General features: G+C 41.2%; 1 protein-coding gene across 3 annotated transcripts in view; it reads left to right on the top strand.

Moving 5' to 3' along the window:
* The window catches only part of LOC148363561 (recombining binding protein suppressor of hairless-like protein), a 62,607-nt gene that overhangs the window by 38,307 nt on the left and 9,182 nt on the right, over positions 1-15,118 (top strand). For 2 of the 3 annotated variants that reach the window (XM_088337494.1, XM_088337496.1), the window contains 2 exons: positions 7,902-8,017; positions 10,998-11,138. In XM_088337494.1, coding sequence (XP_088193620.1) covers positions 7,902-8,017; positions 10,998-11,138 — 257 coding nt within the window. The remainder of the gene's footprint in view (positions 1-7,901; positions 8,018-10,997; positions 11,139-15,118) is intronic. The other variant, XM_088337495.1, reaches the window with a different exon arrangement.

The following is a 15,118-nucleotide window of genomic DNA, read 5'->3' as shown; positions in this document are numbered from 1 at the left end:
AGAAGTCATCATAGTGCAAAAAAATAGTCAGCATATGCATTGGTGCAAACATAGTCATCATAGCGCAGACAAAAGTAATGGTCAGACATTGTGCAAGGTGAGCAGTAAACATAGTGCAGTCGACATGTGCAAGAACATAGACATGAGTACCATTATATTCATATGAGGTAGTGTTGGCAAGGGTTTTCAGTTTTTTTGTGCGGTGTCTGTTTACAGTGAACAAACAGTGCAGTCAGCATGTACGTGAGTACTTTTTTACATTCGTGTGAGGTAGTTTTTTGCAAGAGTTTTCAGTTTTTTTTGTGCGGTGTCTGTTGAGGGTGGTAATGGCTGTGGGGAAGAAACTGTCTCTGAGTCTGTTTGTTTTTGCTTTGTGTGACCTGTAGCGCTTGTAGGGTTGTGGTTGAGGGGCTTAGGGGGTTAAGGTTTGTTTGCAAGTATTCATTTTTTAGTATATTGGGCAGTATCTCTGTCTGTCATATGGGTGACTTGTGTTTGATAACTCCACAGGTAATCTTTTATTTTAATTAATTAATTAAAATACTACTTTTTCAATTTGGTATAGCAAAGGAGCAGCGTTAGTTTCCCAGCAGAGGTACTCCTTGTTAGTATAGTGGACAGAATCTCCGCCTCTCACAGGGAAGCCTGGGATTCAATTCTTCAATGGGGAGTCACTGAAACTTGGTTGACTTATCAAAAAAATACTTTTTAGGGGTAGGGTTAGGCGTTAGGGCTAGAGGTTGGTGCTAGGGTTAGGGATTAGGGCTAGTGTTGAAGCTACTCTTTTTGTTAGGGTTAGAGTTTATAGTTAGGGTTTGGGGTTAGTGTTAGGGTAACGGTTAGGGCTGGTGTTAGGTTTCTGGTAGGGGTTTGGTTTGGGGTTAGGGTAGGGTAGGGTAGAGAAGGCTAGGGTAGGGTTTGGGTTTGGGTAAGGGTAAGGGTTTGAGGTTAGTGTTAGGTTTAGGGGTTAAAATTAGGGTCAGGGGTTTGGGTTAAGTTTTTGTTAGGGTTGGTGGTAGGCCTTAGGTATTTGGGTTCGGTTGCTAGCAGATGGAAACATTTGCAAGTATATCTTGTTAGTATATTGAACATTATTGCTGTTTATCATGCGGGTGACTGGGGTTTGATTCCCCTACTGGTAAAAGATTCTTTTTCGTTAATTAGTGGAAATACTTCTTTGTCTTACCTTTTGTTAATGCAAACAACTTGTTACTATGGTGGACAGTATATCCGGAAGATAGTTTTTTTTTGTTAACTAATCAAAACTACATTTTTTATGTTAGTCTTGAAGATTACATGGGGGTTAGGGGTTCGGGTTATAGGTTAGAGGTTAGTAGTAAGGAAAGAAGTAAGGGTACGGTAGGGTTAGGGGTTGGGGTAAAGAACGCTTAGGGTAGGGTTAGAGTTAGAGTAGAGTAGGATGAGGGTTAGTGTTAGTGTTAATGTTCGGGGGTTAGGGTTAGGATTGGGGATTGGGGCTTCGGGGTTTAGGGGGTTTGGGTTAGGAGTTACGGATTAGGAAGTAAGGTTAGGGTATAGTCTCCAGCAGATGGTAATATTCTCAAGTATTCCTTGTTAGTGTAATCGCCAGTACGTCTACCAGTCACACAGAAGATTGGAATCCAATTCCATGATGGGGAGCATCTGAATTTTGGTTAACTAATCAGAAAATTACTTTTTCTATTAACCTTTTGTTAACGCAGTGGAGCGGTCTTTGGTTGCCAGCAGGGGGAACATTTCATAGGTACTTCATAGGAACTCACGTTAGGGTTTGGAGGATAGGGTAGGGTTATGGAACAGGGGATTATGCTTAGGAGTAGAGTAGTGTAGTGTTTGGGTAGGGTAAGGTAAGTGTTAGGGTTAGTTTTAGGGTTAGGTGATGGGTAATGTAGCAGTAGGGTAGGGTTTGCGTTTGGTTGCCAGCATTAGGAACAGCGTACAAGTATTCCTTGTAAGTTTTTTGGCAGTATCTCCGTCTGTCATGCGGGTGACTAGCGTTTGATTACCTGACGGTTTGGTTAACTCATAGAAAATCTACTTGTTAGTATACTGGAGAGTATCCCTGCCCATCACAAGGATGACCAGAGTTCGATTCCGCAACGGGGAGAAACCGAATTTCAATTAATTAATTGCAAAACTTAATTTTTACTTTCTGTTACAGCATTGGAGGGGCCTCCAGTAGCCCGCAGGTGGAAGCTTTTATCGGAAATCCACTTTGTCTTTGTTAACGCACACGATCGGCGTTTAATTGGTGGAATTAATCTGAATTTTGTATATCAAGCAGATATTTGTTGAAAAAAGTTCACATTTTTTAGTTATGCAAAGATTTAAAAATGTGCGACTGGGGTTAGAGGTTTAGGCTTAGTGTTTGGTTTCCAGCAGATGGAAAAGTTCACTGTTATGTCTTGTTAGTATAATGGACAATATCTCTGCCTGTCAAGTGAAAGAACAGGGTTCAATTTATTGATGCTGAGTAATTTTATTTTGGTTAATTAATTGAAAAACAACTTTGTTACTTTTCCCTTACTCATAGGAACGGCCTTTGATTCCCTGCATACACTGTCCACTATATCAACAAGGAATATTTGTATTGATAGAACAGTGATGGAGTGGGCATGGCGTTGGAAATAAGGTTGCATGGACAGGTGATGGAAGAAGTTGAAAGCTTTAGGTACTTTGTTTTGATGTGGCTGCAGTTGCTGAAATGGAGTGCGAGGTATTGCACAGAGTGAATCAAGGAAGTGATGAGCAACAAGAGTATGAGTGTGGATGTTAAGAGGGAACTGTATGAGAGTTTGACTGTGCCGACTGTGTTGTATTGTGCAGAGATCTGCCCACCCCTATCGCTCACCCAGAAATTAAATGTTTTTGAGATGAAGTGTTTCAGAAGTATGTTAGGAGTGAAAAGATTGTATAGATTGAGAAATGAAATTGCGAGAGACAGAACTGGAGTAGTAGTGGAACTGAGCAAGCCTGTGGATAAGAGAGTGCTCGGTTGGTTTGAACACATGGAAAGGATGGATGAGGAGCGAATGTTGAAGAGGACCTACAGAGCAGAAGTAAATGACAGGAGACCAAGATGAAGGCCGCGTTTGACGTAATTGGATGGCGTTATGAGTGCACTGAAGGAAAGAGGTCTAAATGTAGTGGAAGCTAGAGCTCTTGTTGGTGAAAGGAATGAGTGGAGAGGTGTTGTGAAAGGATAGTGGGATGTTTGGACGCGTTCTAATGGATGGGCAGGGCACCTATATGATACGGCAGCGGTAAACCAGTGAAAGCTGTCGGGCCTTGCTGTTGAACAGAAGAGTGTGTTGTGTCAGCCTGACCCTAGTGATACGGCCGCTTTCTTTTGTCTCGTTTCATCTGGAGGGATCAAAGCATGACCAACTTGGGTGCCGAGGTGCTTAACTTGTTTGGATGTTTGGGCACTAGGGTTGGCCATGGTGAGAAAAAAATGTATGTGTGTTTTTTGCTACTTTTTTCCTTTTTTATTTTCTTCGTTTTTGTGTATATGTTTATCTTGCTGTCGGTCACCCCTCTCGAGGGATATGACCAGGATAGACGGTTAGATAGATTGAATAGTGGACAGTGGACCTGCCTTTAATGGGACAAATCGTGATCTGATTCCCTGATGGGGTGTAATAAAATTGAGATTTACTATTTCGAAAACTACCTTGTCACTTTTTGTTAATGCATAGGAGCGGGCCTCCAGTTGCCTGCAGAGGGAAGCATTTATCGGGGAGCTGCTTTGTTTATTCACTTTCCCTTAATGCAGAGAAACAGCCTTTGGTTTCCAGCAGAGGGACAATATCATAATCGTCTCTTATTAGTATAGCGGACAGTATCTCTGTCCATTACGAAGAAGACGAGGGTGTGATTCCTCGAAGGGGGGAAACTGAATCTTGCTTGACTAATCAAAAACTACGTCGTCACTATCCATTGTTACAGATGAGCGCCTTCCAGTCGCCTGCAGGGGAAAGAATTTATCGGAATGATACTTTGTCTTTGTTAATGTTGACAGGCAGCTTTTAAGTCAAGTCATGTTTATTTGTACAACCCTTAATCACAAGGACTGGAAATCATCTGAAAATATGTGACTGGCTGTCAAAACAGGTGAATTCGGGTTAGGGGTTAGGGTTAAGCGTCAGAGGTTAGGCCTTCCGTTCCCAGCAGAGGGAACATTTCACAAGTACTCCTCGTTAGTATAGTTGACAGTATTTCCGTCTGTCATGCAAAAGACCGGGGTTTTATTCACTGACGGGGAGTAACTGATTTTTAACTAATCACTAACTAATCAAAAAACTACTTTTTTTACTTACCTTTTGTTTATGCAGAGGAACGGCCTTCGGTTTCGGAGGAATCCACAAGCCCTACTTGTTAGTATAACGGACAGTATCTCCGCCTATCACAAAAAGACTGGGTTTTTATTCCCCAACGGGAAGAAACAGTATTTTAGTTCACTATTAGGAAAACTACGTTGTCACTTTCTGTTAGCGCATAGGAGTGGTTTCCAGTCACCTTCAGGGGGAAGAATGCCACTTTGACTTTGTTAACGCTGAAAAGTGGAATTCGGTTGCTGGAAATCATCTTAATTGTGTATTTTAAGCAGAGATTTGTTAAAAAAAAGTTCAAATGTTTAGTTTTCCAAAGATTTTGAAATGTGCAACTAGTTAATTTGGGTTAGTGGGTTAGTATTAGGGGTTAGGTTTTTGAAACAATATTGCTTTCCCAAGGTCCCCCAAAAAAAATTTTTCTGGGGGTCCTTGGGAAACCAATTTTTTAGCACTCGCCATACAGGAGAATATAGCGTTTTTTTGTGTGTCTTACCTGCGTTCGTTTAGTCCATTAGGGTTAGGGTTAGAGGGTTAGGGTTAGAGGGTTAGGGTTAGAGGGTTAGGGTTAGAGGGTTAGGGTTAGAGGGTTAGGGTTAGAGTTAGAGGGTTAGGGTTAGGGTTAGAGGGTTAGGGTTAGAGTTAGAGGGTTAGGGTTAGAGGGTTAGGGTTAGGTTTTTGAAACAATATTGCTTTCTCAAGGTCCCCCAAAAAAAAATTTTTCTGGGGGTCCCTGGGAAACCAATTTTTTGGCACTCGCCATACAGGAAAATATAGTGTTTTTTTGTGTGTCTTACCTGCGTTCGTTTAGTCCATTAGGAAAGAGAGTGTTTAGTTTTTTTATCCAGTCTTTTTCTGCTAAGCGTCTTTCTTTTTGTGTCCAATTGCTATTTGTTTGAAGGCCCGATATTTCTAAAGCTTGTATCCCATGATGAATGAAGTGTGCAACAAGATGTGTATTAATTTGTCTAAGGTTCCTAATGTTGTAAATGTGTTGTGCTAGTCTACATCTGATAGAATTTCCTGTCTCTCCTATATATTTAATGTCACAGTGTTTACATTTTATGACATAAATACAGTTTTCTGTGGTAGGAGTGATTCTTTGTTTAATCAGGTAGTTTGTTTTTGTAATGGTGTTCCTAACTGTGGTGGCTTGTTTGTAAAATGTGGGCGCCTGTGTTTGTATTGTGTTAATTTCAGGTAGTTTGCTTTTTACTAAGTAATCTTTGAGGTTTTTGTTCCTTTTAAAGGCTGGGATGATTTTGTAATCTTGAATTATGCCTGTGTTCTGTAGTGTCTGATTGATATTTTGTCTAATTTTTCTATTAGCAATTTGGCTAAATTCTGAGTACGTGGTAATTAGCGGAATGATTTTCTGCGTGTCTCGTAGCCCTGTGGTTAAAAATGTTTTACGGACTTGTCTGAGGAAGGACCTTGAGTATCCTCTTGGTCGCAGTGCCTTGAAAAGGGTTTGGGTGGCCTTTTCAAAGTCCGTACGTTGCGAGCAGATTCTGTGGAATCTGAGCAACTGTGATTTTATTAAGCCTCTGTAGGTGTGCTTTGGATGAAGGCTGTTTTTGTGTAAGAGTGCATGTGTGTCTGTGTCTTTAAAGAAGACCTTTGTGTCTAAAGTTTGTGTTTGAGTGAATGAGGGTCCCTTATAAGTAGTTGTGTCTAGAAAATCTATCTGGTGGTCATTTGTGGAGTGTTTGACCGTAATTGTACTATGGTGTGTGTTGAGCATTTCTATGAATTTTTGAAATTCTTTTTTGCTATGTGTCCACGTTCCCCAAATGTCATCTAAGTACCTAAAATAATTGGTGGGTAGTTTGTCGCATTTTTCAAAAGCTGTTTCCTCCCAATGCGCCATGTAAATGTCAGCATAGGCAGGTGCAAACTTTTTACCCATGGCTGTGCCACTGATCTGTAAGTAGAATTCCTTGTTGAATTCAAAGTCGTTCCTAGTGAGGTTAATTTCTAGGAGTTGTATTAGTACTGTGTCTGGGCGTTTGTCGTCCGGGTATTTTTCCATCCAGCGCTTTACTGCTGTTAACCCTGCGACCGTGTTTATGTTTGTGTAGAGGCTATCTATGTCTATGGTAAATAAGATTGTTTCCTGCGTTATTTTAATCTGTTTTATTTTGTTTACGAAATCATATGTATCTTTAATGTAGCTATTATGTTTTGTGGATAGTGGAGTGAGAAAGTGGTCTATGTATTCGGCGATCCTGTAGGATTCGCTGCCACAGTCTGAGACGATAGGTCTTCCTGTCGGCACTTCATACGGAATAGTCCACGTTAGTGGTGATTTGTGTATTTTAGGTAGCAGGTAAAATCTACGGGGTCTGGCTTCCTCTTCCCCTATTAGGTAGCGTTTTTGTTTTTTAGTTATATATTCATTTTCTAGAAGTGTTTGTAGGATATCTTCTATTTTCTGGGCTGTTTCTGGGTATATTGGTTTTGTTAATTTCTTATAATGTGACGTATTGTTTAATTGTCTGTGTGCTTCATATATATATTGTGTTCTGTCTAGGATAACTATTGCACTACCCTTGTCCGCTGGTTTAATAACTATCTGTTTGTTGTTAGCTAATTGAAAGGGTTAGGGTTAGGGTTAAGTTTAGGGTTAGAGTTAGGGTTAGGGTTAAAGATAGGGTTCAGCTGCCAGCAGGTGAAAAATGTACATGTAACTTTGGTTAGTATATTGGACAGTATCTCTGCCTGTCACGTAGGAGATTCCCTAACGAGAGTAACTGAATTTTTGTTAATTAATTGAAAAACTGCTTTGTCCTTTCACTTTCCGTTAACGCAGATGTGCGGCCTTCGGTTGCCAACAGAAGGAAATTCAGAAGTACTTTAAATGAGTAAAGTGGGTAGTATCTCTGCTGTTGCCTCAAAGATCGGGTAATTCTACCCATCGGTGAGAAACAGAAACAGAATTTTGGTTAACTAATCGAAAAACTGCATTGACTATTTCTTTTCTGTTAACGCACATGAGCCGTCTCTAGTCTCTTGCAGGGGGAAGAATTTATCTGAAAGCTACTTTATCTACTTTTTTAAAGCAGCCAGGTGATTTTCGGTTGCCTGCAGGGGAAATTTCACAGGTACATGTATTTAGTATAGTGCAGAGTATCTCCATGTGTTATGCACAAGGCGGTATTCCAAAATCCTGACGGGAAGAAAATGACTTTCGGTAATTAGTCGAAAAAACTACTTAGTCTATTCACTTTAGGAGCACTTTTAAATACACTCACTTGTTATAGTGTGTATCAGGGGTTCTCTTTTTTTGAGAAGAAGTGTGGGTGAAATAGAAGAAAGAAAATGAAGGGAATTATGGTGTATAAGGGAAGGATGACCACCCGGCCTCCATGTGTCTGCATGTGTATATTTGTTTAACTCAAACATTAGACCACCCGGCACCACCAAACCTCCATACTCAGCTTATCCGTCGCTTCCATTGGCAGCACGCTCTGCTAACTTGGGATCATACATGAGCCAGCTGACTGTGCATATTCAGTTTACAAAGGTGTGTGTGTATTTTTGTGTCTGTGTGTTTTTGTGCGTGACTAGTGGAGGACCAACGTGCTGAGCATCAAGGTGACTTTGTGCTTGGTGAAGGATTCGTCTGTTACGGTTCTGTCGTCCAACTTGTGTGCACAGAGTCTGGACTTGCTCTGCCCCCTATGGTAACATACATACACATGCACACGCATTTCGTTTTACTTTAGACATTTGTACCCTCTTTCCCTATCCCATTGGTTCTTAACCTGGGTTTGATCAATCCCTAGGGCAGGGGCCAGGAACTTTTTTTTACCAATGGAGCCATAATATCAAAATATTTGGATTTTTTTGAGAGAGAAAGTCACAGCATACATTTTAAGACAAAATTAATTAAAACCGCCATGGATTTTATTTCACTGTGTGTGAGACATTAGATGATTTGATAAAATGTATGAAATACGTAATAATAAAGCCAGACCCTGTGTCCCGTATCCAAAAATATACCACTTTAAACTTGTCTCCCTCCCGCAGTTATTAAAGATTGTTGAAGCTCATTTTGAACTTTATTTTTTGTAAATAATGGTTTCAGAACAAGGTGCAAGTGTTTTTTTGCGAAAATGTCGCAAAATACTGCAAACGAAAAGTTGGCGGCTTTACAGTATTTCCCTTTAGCGCAGTGCGTGTGCGCAAGAGAGAAGAAAGCAAGCTGTGTGTGCAGAGATCTGCCCACCCCTATCGCTCACCCAGTCAAATCCGTCCACTCCTACCGCTCACCCAATCAAATTGCACTGTGTACTTGTCTTGCTTTTTTGTGAGTTTACAGTTTGTTCTGTGGGTTTTCCAATCATAAAGTGTCTCAAAAGCGTAAATACATTATTAAATGAGATTCTATTTAAAAGATTCCTCAGCGACATACATCCAAAACAGGGTCTGTTGGTGTGACACCTTGACTGTAAACTTTAGTAGAAACTGTGCCCTTTATAGACTGAAACAAACCAACTTCTCTATCATGTGTCCTATTCTAGGGCAACTCAGGATCAGAGCAAAATAGATGGAATATGCATGAGCAAACATTTGTACTCATGAAAAGAGCCATATATGGCCATGTATTCCCAATCCCTGCTCTTTGGGTACGGTGAGTCAGTCTCAAGGATTCGGTGAATCCGCAAAAGTAGATTTCTGTACCCATGGAATTGAAACAAGTAATTGGCACACACTTGTATAAGATAAGTATTTTGATGGATACTTTGATTTATATCCAGCATGGGTGAGACGGCCTTTCACGTTTGATGATGAGGCAGCATAAGTCAAAGTTGAATTCTTTGATGAAATCATTTAAATTCAAAAGAGACTGGTAAAAAAGCAGTTGTTAATAACAACGCTCTCAACGTTTCGGTGTCAACAAATAGAAAAGTATCCAGCTATTGAAGTATTTAAAAAAAAAAATTTCAACTGAAATTTGCGTGCAATCTTTTTCGACAATGATCAACATAGAAACAACAAAAAGGAACAGACTTTGCTTAGAAAATTACATTAGAGTGGCACTTACCAAAGTGAAGCCATGCATACCTGAACTGTTCTCTCAAAGGCAACAGCAGAAGTCACACCAATTTGCAGTTCTGTTGGCTATTTTGAGTTCATGCAGTATGTTGGTTTTGTTCTGCACGATTCATTTTTTGCACCAGTAAAGAAATGTAATCAATTCTAAAAATATATTAATATTTTACTTAACACCGGAGTACTGTTCAAATAATATGAAAATTAGTGGGGTTTAATAGATTCAAAAGTGTTAAGAACCACAGCCCTGATCTAAACAAGAACAACTGATTGTGCTTTCATATTGACTGCTCGGACAGTACACTGGGGTGAGGTCATTTGCATTTTCACTGTCACGCCAGTTTTTTTTTTCTTTCTTTTTTTTTTTAATTTCACTTGTTGTTGAACTTTTAACTACTTGTTTTATATTTTCATACTGTGTGGTAATTTTTCATACTATTGTACTTTTTGAAGAGAAGCAAAATGGTGCTTTTTGGTCACATTGAGTCTCCATAGCTGATTTTCTTCCTCGTGTTTTTTAGCACTCGTTTACAATTGCGCTACAACAACGACATACATCCCACATCGTCCCTTTCATATTAGTGCATCCGACACAAATTAGGGATTCATTCATTATGGATTCATTGATTTTCATTTTAATACTTGATGTTTTGTCTAATTTTTAGATCTTACTTTGAGTAGTAGTAGAGTGGTAGAAAACGCCACAGCATGCCAGACGAACATGGCCCCAACTTAAGTGTGGTTTCCACGGTGTAAAAGAAATAAAAAATTCTCGACCTATGATTTTTTTTATAAAAAAATTAACATTGGTATGATAGTTCATGTATGTGTCATTATTACCGATATGCTTCACCTGTGCCCGCTTCTTTGGCGCCAACTGCCTCGGACTCTGATTGGCTCCCTGTCAGTATTTAAACCCACTCCTATCTGTCTCCGGTTGTCAGTCCGTCTGTGAACCTTTTATTACACTAGGCAAGCTTTTTTTTCGACCCTGACTCCAACCTGTTTTTTGCTTCTATCCGTCCCCCGGCTTCAACCCGTTTTTGATCCTGACCACGTCTATTCTCACGTCCCGGCTTTCGACCTTTTTGTCCCCGACCACGTCTACTCTCCTTCCCTGGCTTACGACTCGCTTACGACCACGTTTTTGCTCTCCTGTCCCGACTACTGACCCGTTTTTCCGTTCCCGACATCGCCATCGCTCGCCACGGAAGTCTTACTTCAGCGTTCAGAGCGACCGGCTTCCCGCGCCCAGCGATTAACGGATCGTAAGGGCAACCCTTTCCTTTCTTCCAATAAGACTGACAAAAACGTAATGCAAGTGGGTCCTGTCTCCGTTCTGGTCCTGACAGTATGTCTATTCAAATCAATGTTTTTTTCAATGAATGAACGGCACTATGGTAAAATACTACACGTAGCCAAAATACAATACAACATTATTTATATCTGTACATTCAAGGAAACTGTGGGGGTCAGATGCATCGACATTTCGTTCTGTATACACGTGTACTAGAATGACAATAAAGTAGATCTGAATCTGAATCTGAATCTGAATCTGATTTTTTGTACCACTGTGATGCACTAAATATTACACACTGTCCCTTTAAGGTATTGCGCAAGGTTAACAAGCAGCACGCCGTCTTTTCAGTGGATGAACCTGTATCGCAGCTGCACAAATGCGCCCTCGAAATGCGAGATGTGCCGCAAGCATTTTTGACCGTCGCCAGTGATGCAGTCGTGCTACACCAGGTTCGCCCGATACTTTTCATTTTTTGGCAAGATACTACTTTGATTGAAGGCTAACCAAGCCGATACTATGGGTGGGTGGTACACGATATTTCAGTATCCATCCGATCGAATTAAATAAATCGTAGTATCGATCCCGATCTGATACCAATACTTTTTCCTTGGAAATATCATGATCATTGAAGAATTGAACCCTCTTCCCTTGAGTTAGTTTGTATTTACGATAAACACAGCACAAATATTATAGTTTAACAATATTGAAAAATAGATGTAAATAAAAAGCAGCCATGTAACGAAAATACAGATATAGCTTTTTATGGTACGATATTTAAAAAAAAAAAGTCAGAAAGGGCAAAAAGTGTGAACAATACAATCTGAAAATGTTTAACAGTATAAAAAAATAGAACAACCACTCTTACAGAGCAAAAGTCAAGAGAGTCACACTGAAAAAATAAGCAATGTAATAAACAAGCTGTTTTGGCTCTGTTGGCATAGTACAGTACTTCTCAATTATTTTCTGTCACTCCCCCCTCGGAAGAAGAAATCCTCTTGCACCCCCCATGCCCCCAAGATAAATCTTCATTTTTTTTAAGTTATCACATACTATTGAAGGGGACAAAACAAAGATTGCTCGATATTGATAGTAATTTGTCTACTCTGTCCATACCCAAGCTATGCCTTTTGGCAAATTTTCGCTGAAGAAAAACTCATGGGTCTTATCAGCGTGATTGTGTTGTAATGTCTTTAAGCGACAGTTTATTTTATTTGACAATTTAATTTATTTGGCTGTCTGCTGCCAACATGTTTAACATAGCAAGCACACCAATCTTTACCTGTCTCCCTCCGTGGTCACAGTGAAGTGCTACATATGCATAAAAACGTCTTAGACATAGGGAGGAAACTTTTGTTTGTCTCTCTACCCTGTCGCTCTTTGCCTGTCTCCGGATCCGTGTAAAATATTTTTTTCATGGGGTCACTTAAGGGCCTGCTACAGTTCGTGTCTACACTTCATACTCAATGCTTATACTCTCCTTAATGCACTGCGTGGAGACTCAATGTAAACAAAACACTCTACCACTGAGAGTGCCACTGCCCTCTAGTGTAGTGGAGGTGCATTTGTGCTTTATTCTGGATAAGTGGGGGGCCACTATTTAAACACTGCCAAAGTGACAACAGATTTACAGGTTTACATTTACATTTTAGGTAGCAGCTTGTTGGCTCTGTAAGGAGAACTTTTGTCATTTGTTTTTTCTCAGTAGTGTACCACTTTAGTCCACACCACACTGCACTAAGAGTAGATCCGTGGATTTGGCCCAGTAGCAGGCCAGATAAGGGGAGGTGCTAAAAGAATGCCTGTCAGTACCACACACTCAAGCATAAACTTAAAAAGGGGCCGAGGGCACTGGGTTATAGAGAGATGAACTATCTACAACACATAGAGAAGTGGCGCTTTGAGGAAATTGCTCGAGGCGAAGTGAAGTATAGATCTCCGGCCAATATAATCTATCTGATCCAAGTACTTGCTCAGGAATGATAATATCCACCCACCCCTAGCCCATTCTGATGTTTCAATCTATCTATCTATCTATCTATCTATCTATCTATCTATCTATCTATCTATCTATCTATCTATCTATCTATCTATCTATCTATCTATCTATCTATCTATCTATCTATCTGTCTGTCTGTCTGTCTGTCTGTCTGTCTGTCTGTCTGTCTGTCTGTCTGTCTGTCTGTCTGTCTGTCTGTCTGTCTGTCTGTCTGTCTGTCGGTCGGTCGGTCGGTCGGTCGGTCGGTCGGTCGGTCGGTCGGTCGGTCGGTCGGTCGGTCGGTCGGTCTGTCTGTCTGATTCAAAAATGTTGCTAGCTTTTCTTGTTTTAGATGTTTCAGTGCTGAAAAAAGTGACTGCTTGAAAAGTGTAAGACTACCACTCATGAGCTTGGTCATGTATGAACTCTTTAATAGTTAAAAGACCTAACACTGGCAATTTCGCTGTGGCACAATCAATACATTTAACTGCCGTTTGAGAAATTAAGGGTGGGCGGATCGATCCATATTAATTTAATCGATACTTAGCATATACTTGGATCAGAGCAATACTATTGTCCTGGCATCGATAATATCTTCTTATTTGAACAAGCACTACAATAATTGTGCTAAAGGAACAGTGTGTATCATTTATCCACTAGATGTTGTTGTATTGTGTAGTGCAACCAAAAACCAGTGCTAAAAAGCAAAATGAAGAATACAAACACAGGTTATTTTGTTTATAAATTAAATCAATATTGTTTCTGTTTTTTAAAATGAAGGTTATTTTTACAACTAGAAGGAGCTAAATAATCCACATGGTCCCTTTAATGGATTGTAAGATTATACAAACATACATTACATACATACATACATACATACATACATACATACATACATACATACATACATACATACATACATACATACATGCTTGGGGTTGTCCATCGATACGATGATGACCATCTTCTTTTAATTGTGAGTCTGCTGATGTTTGAAGAGTCCGATCCTGGATCCACAGATGCGGTTACAGACAGAGCATGTGAAGGGGGTGCTGGGGGGAGCAGGGGTGGCCTGGCGAGCATGTCTCTTTGCACGCTTTGCTGCACGGTGTTGCATGCGCTGTTCCTCCATGTAATCCACTCCATGTGAGCAGTGGGAGCGCCAGAGGTCTCGGCAGGAAGCAAGTTCCTCCAGTGAGGAGGGGTTTATCCGACATCTCTTCAGGATGTTCTTCATTTGGTCTTTGAACCGCTTCTTCTGCCCACCAGCACTGCGTTGGCCTAGATGTAACTGACCATAGAGGATACGGCGTGGCAGTCTGTGGCTGGGCATTCGAACAACATGCCCCAGCCACCTAAGTTGGCGTTGGGCCATAATGGATTCCATGCTGCAGCTGCCTGCCCTCTCCAACACCTCTGTGTGCGGCACTCTGTCCCTCCATGTGATGCCAAGGATCTTCTGAAGACATCGTACATGGAAGGTCTCGAGGCTCTTCAGATGGCGGCTGTAGATAGTCCATGCCTCACATCCATACAGTAATGTCGTGATGCATACAGCTCTGTAGACCAGCATTTTGGTGTGGAGTCTAAGGTTGTTGTTTTGAAAGACCCTTATCCTTAGTCGACCGAAAGATGCTGATGCTTGCTTGAGACGGCTCTGGATCTCATCATCCAATGAGCAGGTGTCAGACACTATGCTCCCCAGATATTTGAAGGTGGGCACCATGAGCAGGTGTTGCCCTGCTGCTGTGAGGGTTATTGGGTTTGGTAAGAGGTCAGCACTGGACTGACAGAGTACCTCTGTCTTCTGGGTGTTGATCGTCAGTCCCATTCTGGTGTATGCAGTTACAGCTGCCGAGAGAATGTTTTGCAGAGCCTCCGGTGTATGGGCAACCAGGGCACAGTCATCAGCATACTGTAGCTCAATGATGGTCTCTGAAGTCAGTTTGGTAGTTGCCTGTAGCCTCCTGATGTTAAACAGGTTACCATCAGCCCTGAAGTTGATGGTAACTCCAGCCTGCTCCTCCATCCTTCTACGTAGCAGTGTTGTAACACAGACGAGGAAGATGTTGAAGAGAACTGGAGCCAGCACACAGCCTTGCCTCACTCCAGTTTCGACGCCAAAGGGCTCTGAGCTGTGTCTTCCAACTACCACTCTGGCCGTCATCCCTGAATGGAACTGTGCAAGAATGGTGAGAAACTTGGGTGGACACCCAAATCTCTTCAGGACTTGCCACAGTAGGTCCCTGTTCACTGTGTCAAATGCCTTTGAAAGATCGACAAAGGCGATGAACAAGTCCTTGTGCTGCTCCCGGCATTTCTCTTGGAGCTGACGTGTCACAAAGATCATGTCGACTGTTCCCCTGTCCTTTCGAAAACCACACTGTGACTCTGGGATGACGCGTTCCGATATTTTGGAGATGAGTCTGCGGAGCATGACCTTGGCAAGGACCT

The sequence above is a fragment of the Urocampus carinirostris genome, chromosome 6, assembly GCF_059441175.1.
Source record: "Urocampus carinirostris isolate Australia breed hairy pipefish chromosome 6, RoL_Ucar_1.0, whole genome shotgun sequence".
Classification (NCBI taxonomy): domain Eukaryota; kingdom Metazoa; phylum Chordata; class Actinopteri; order Syngnathiformes; family Syngnathidae; genus Urocampus; species Urocampus carinirostris.
The sequence above is the reverse complement of the archived record's forward strand: the minus strand, read 5'-3'. Positions and strand labels throughout refer to the sequence as shown.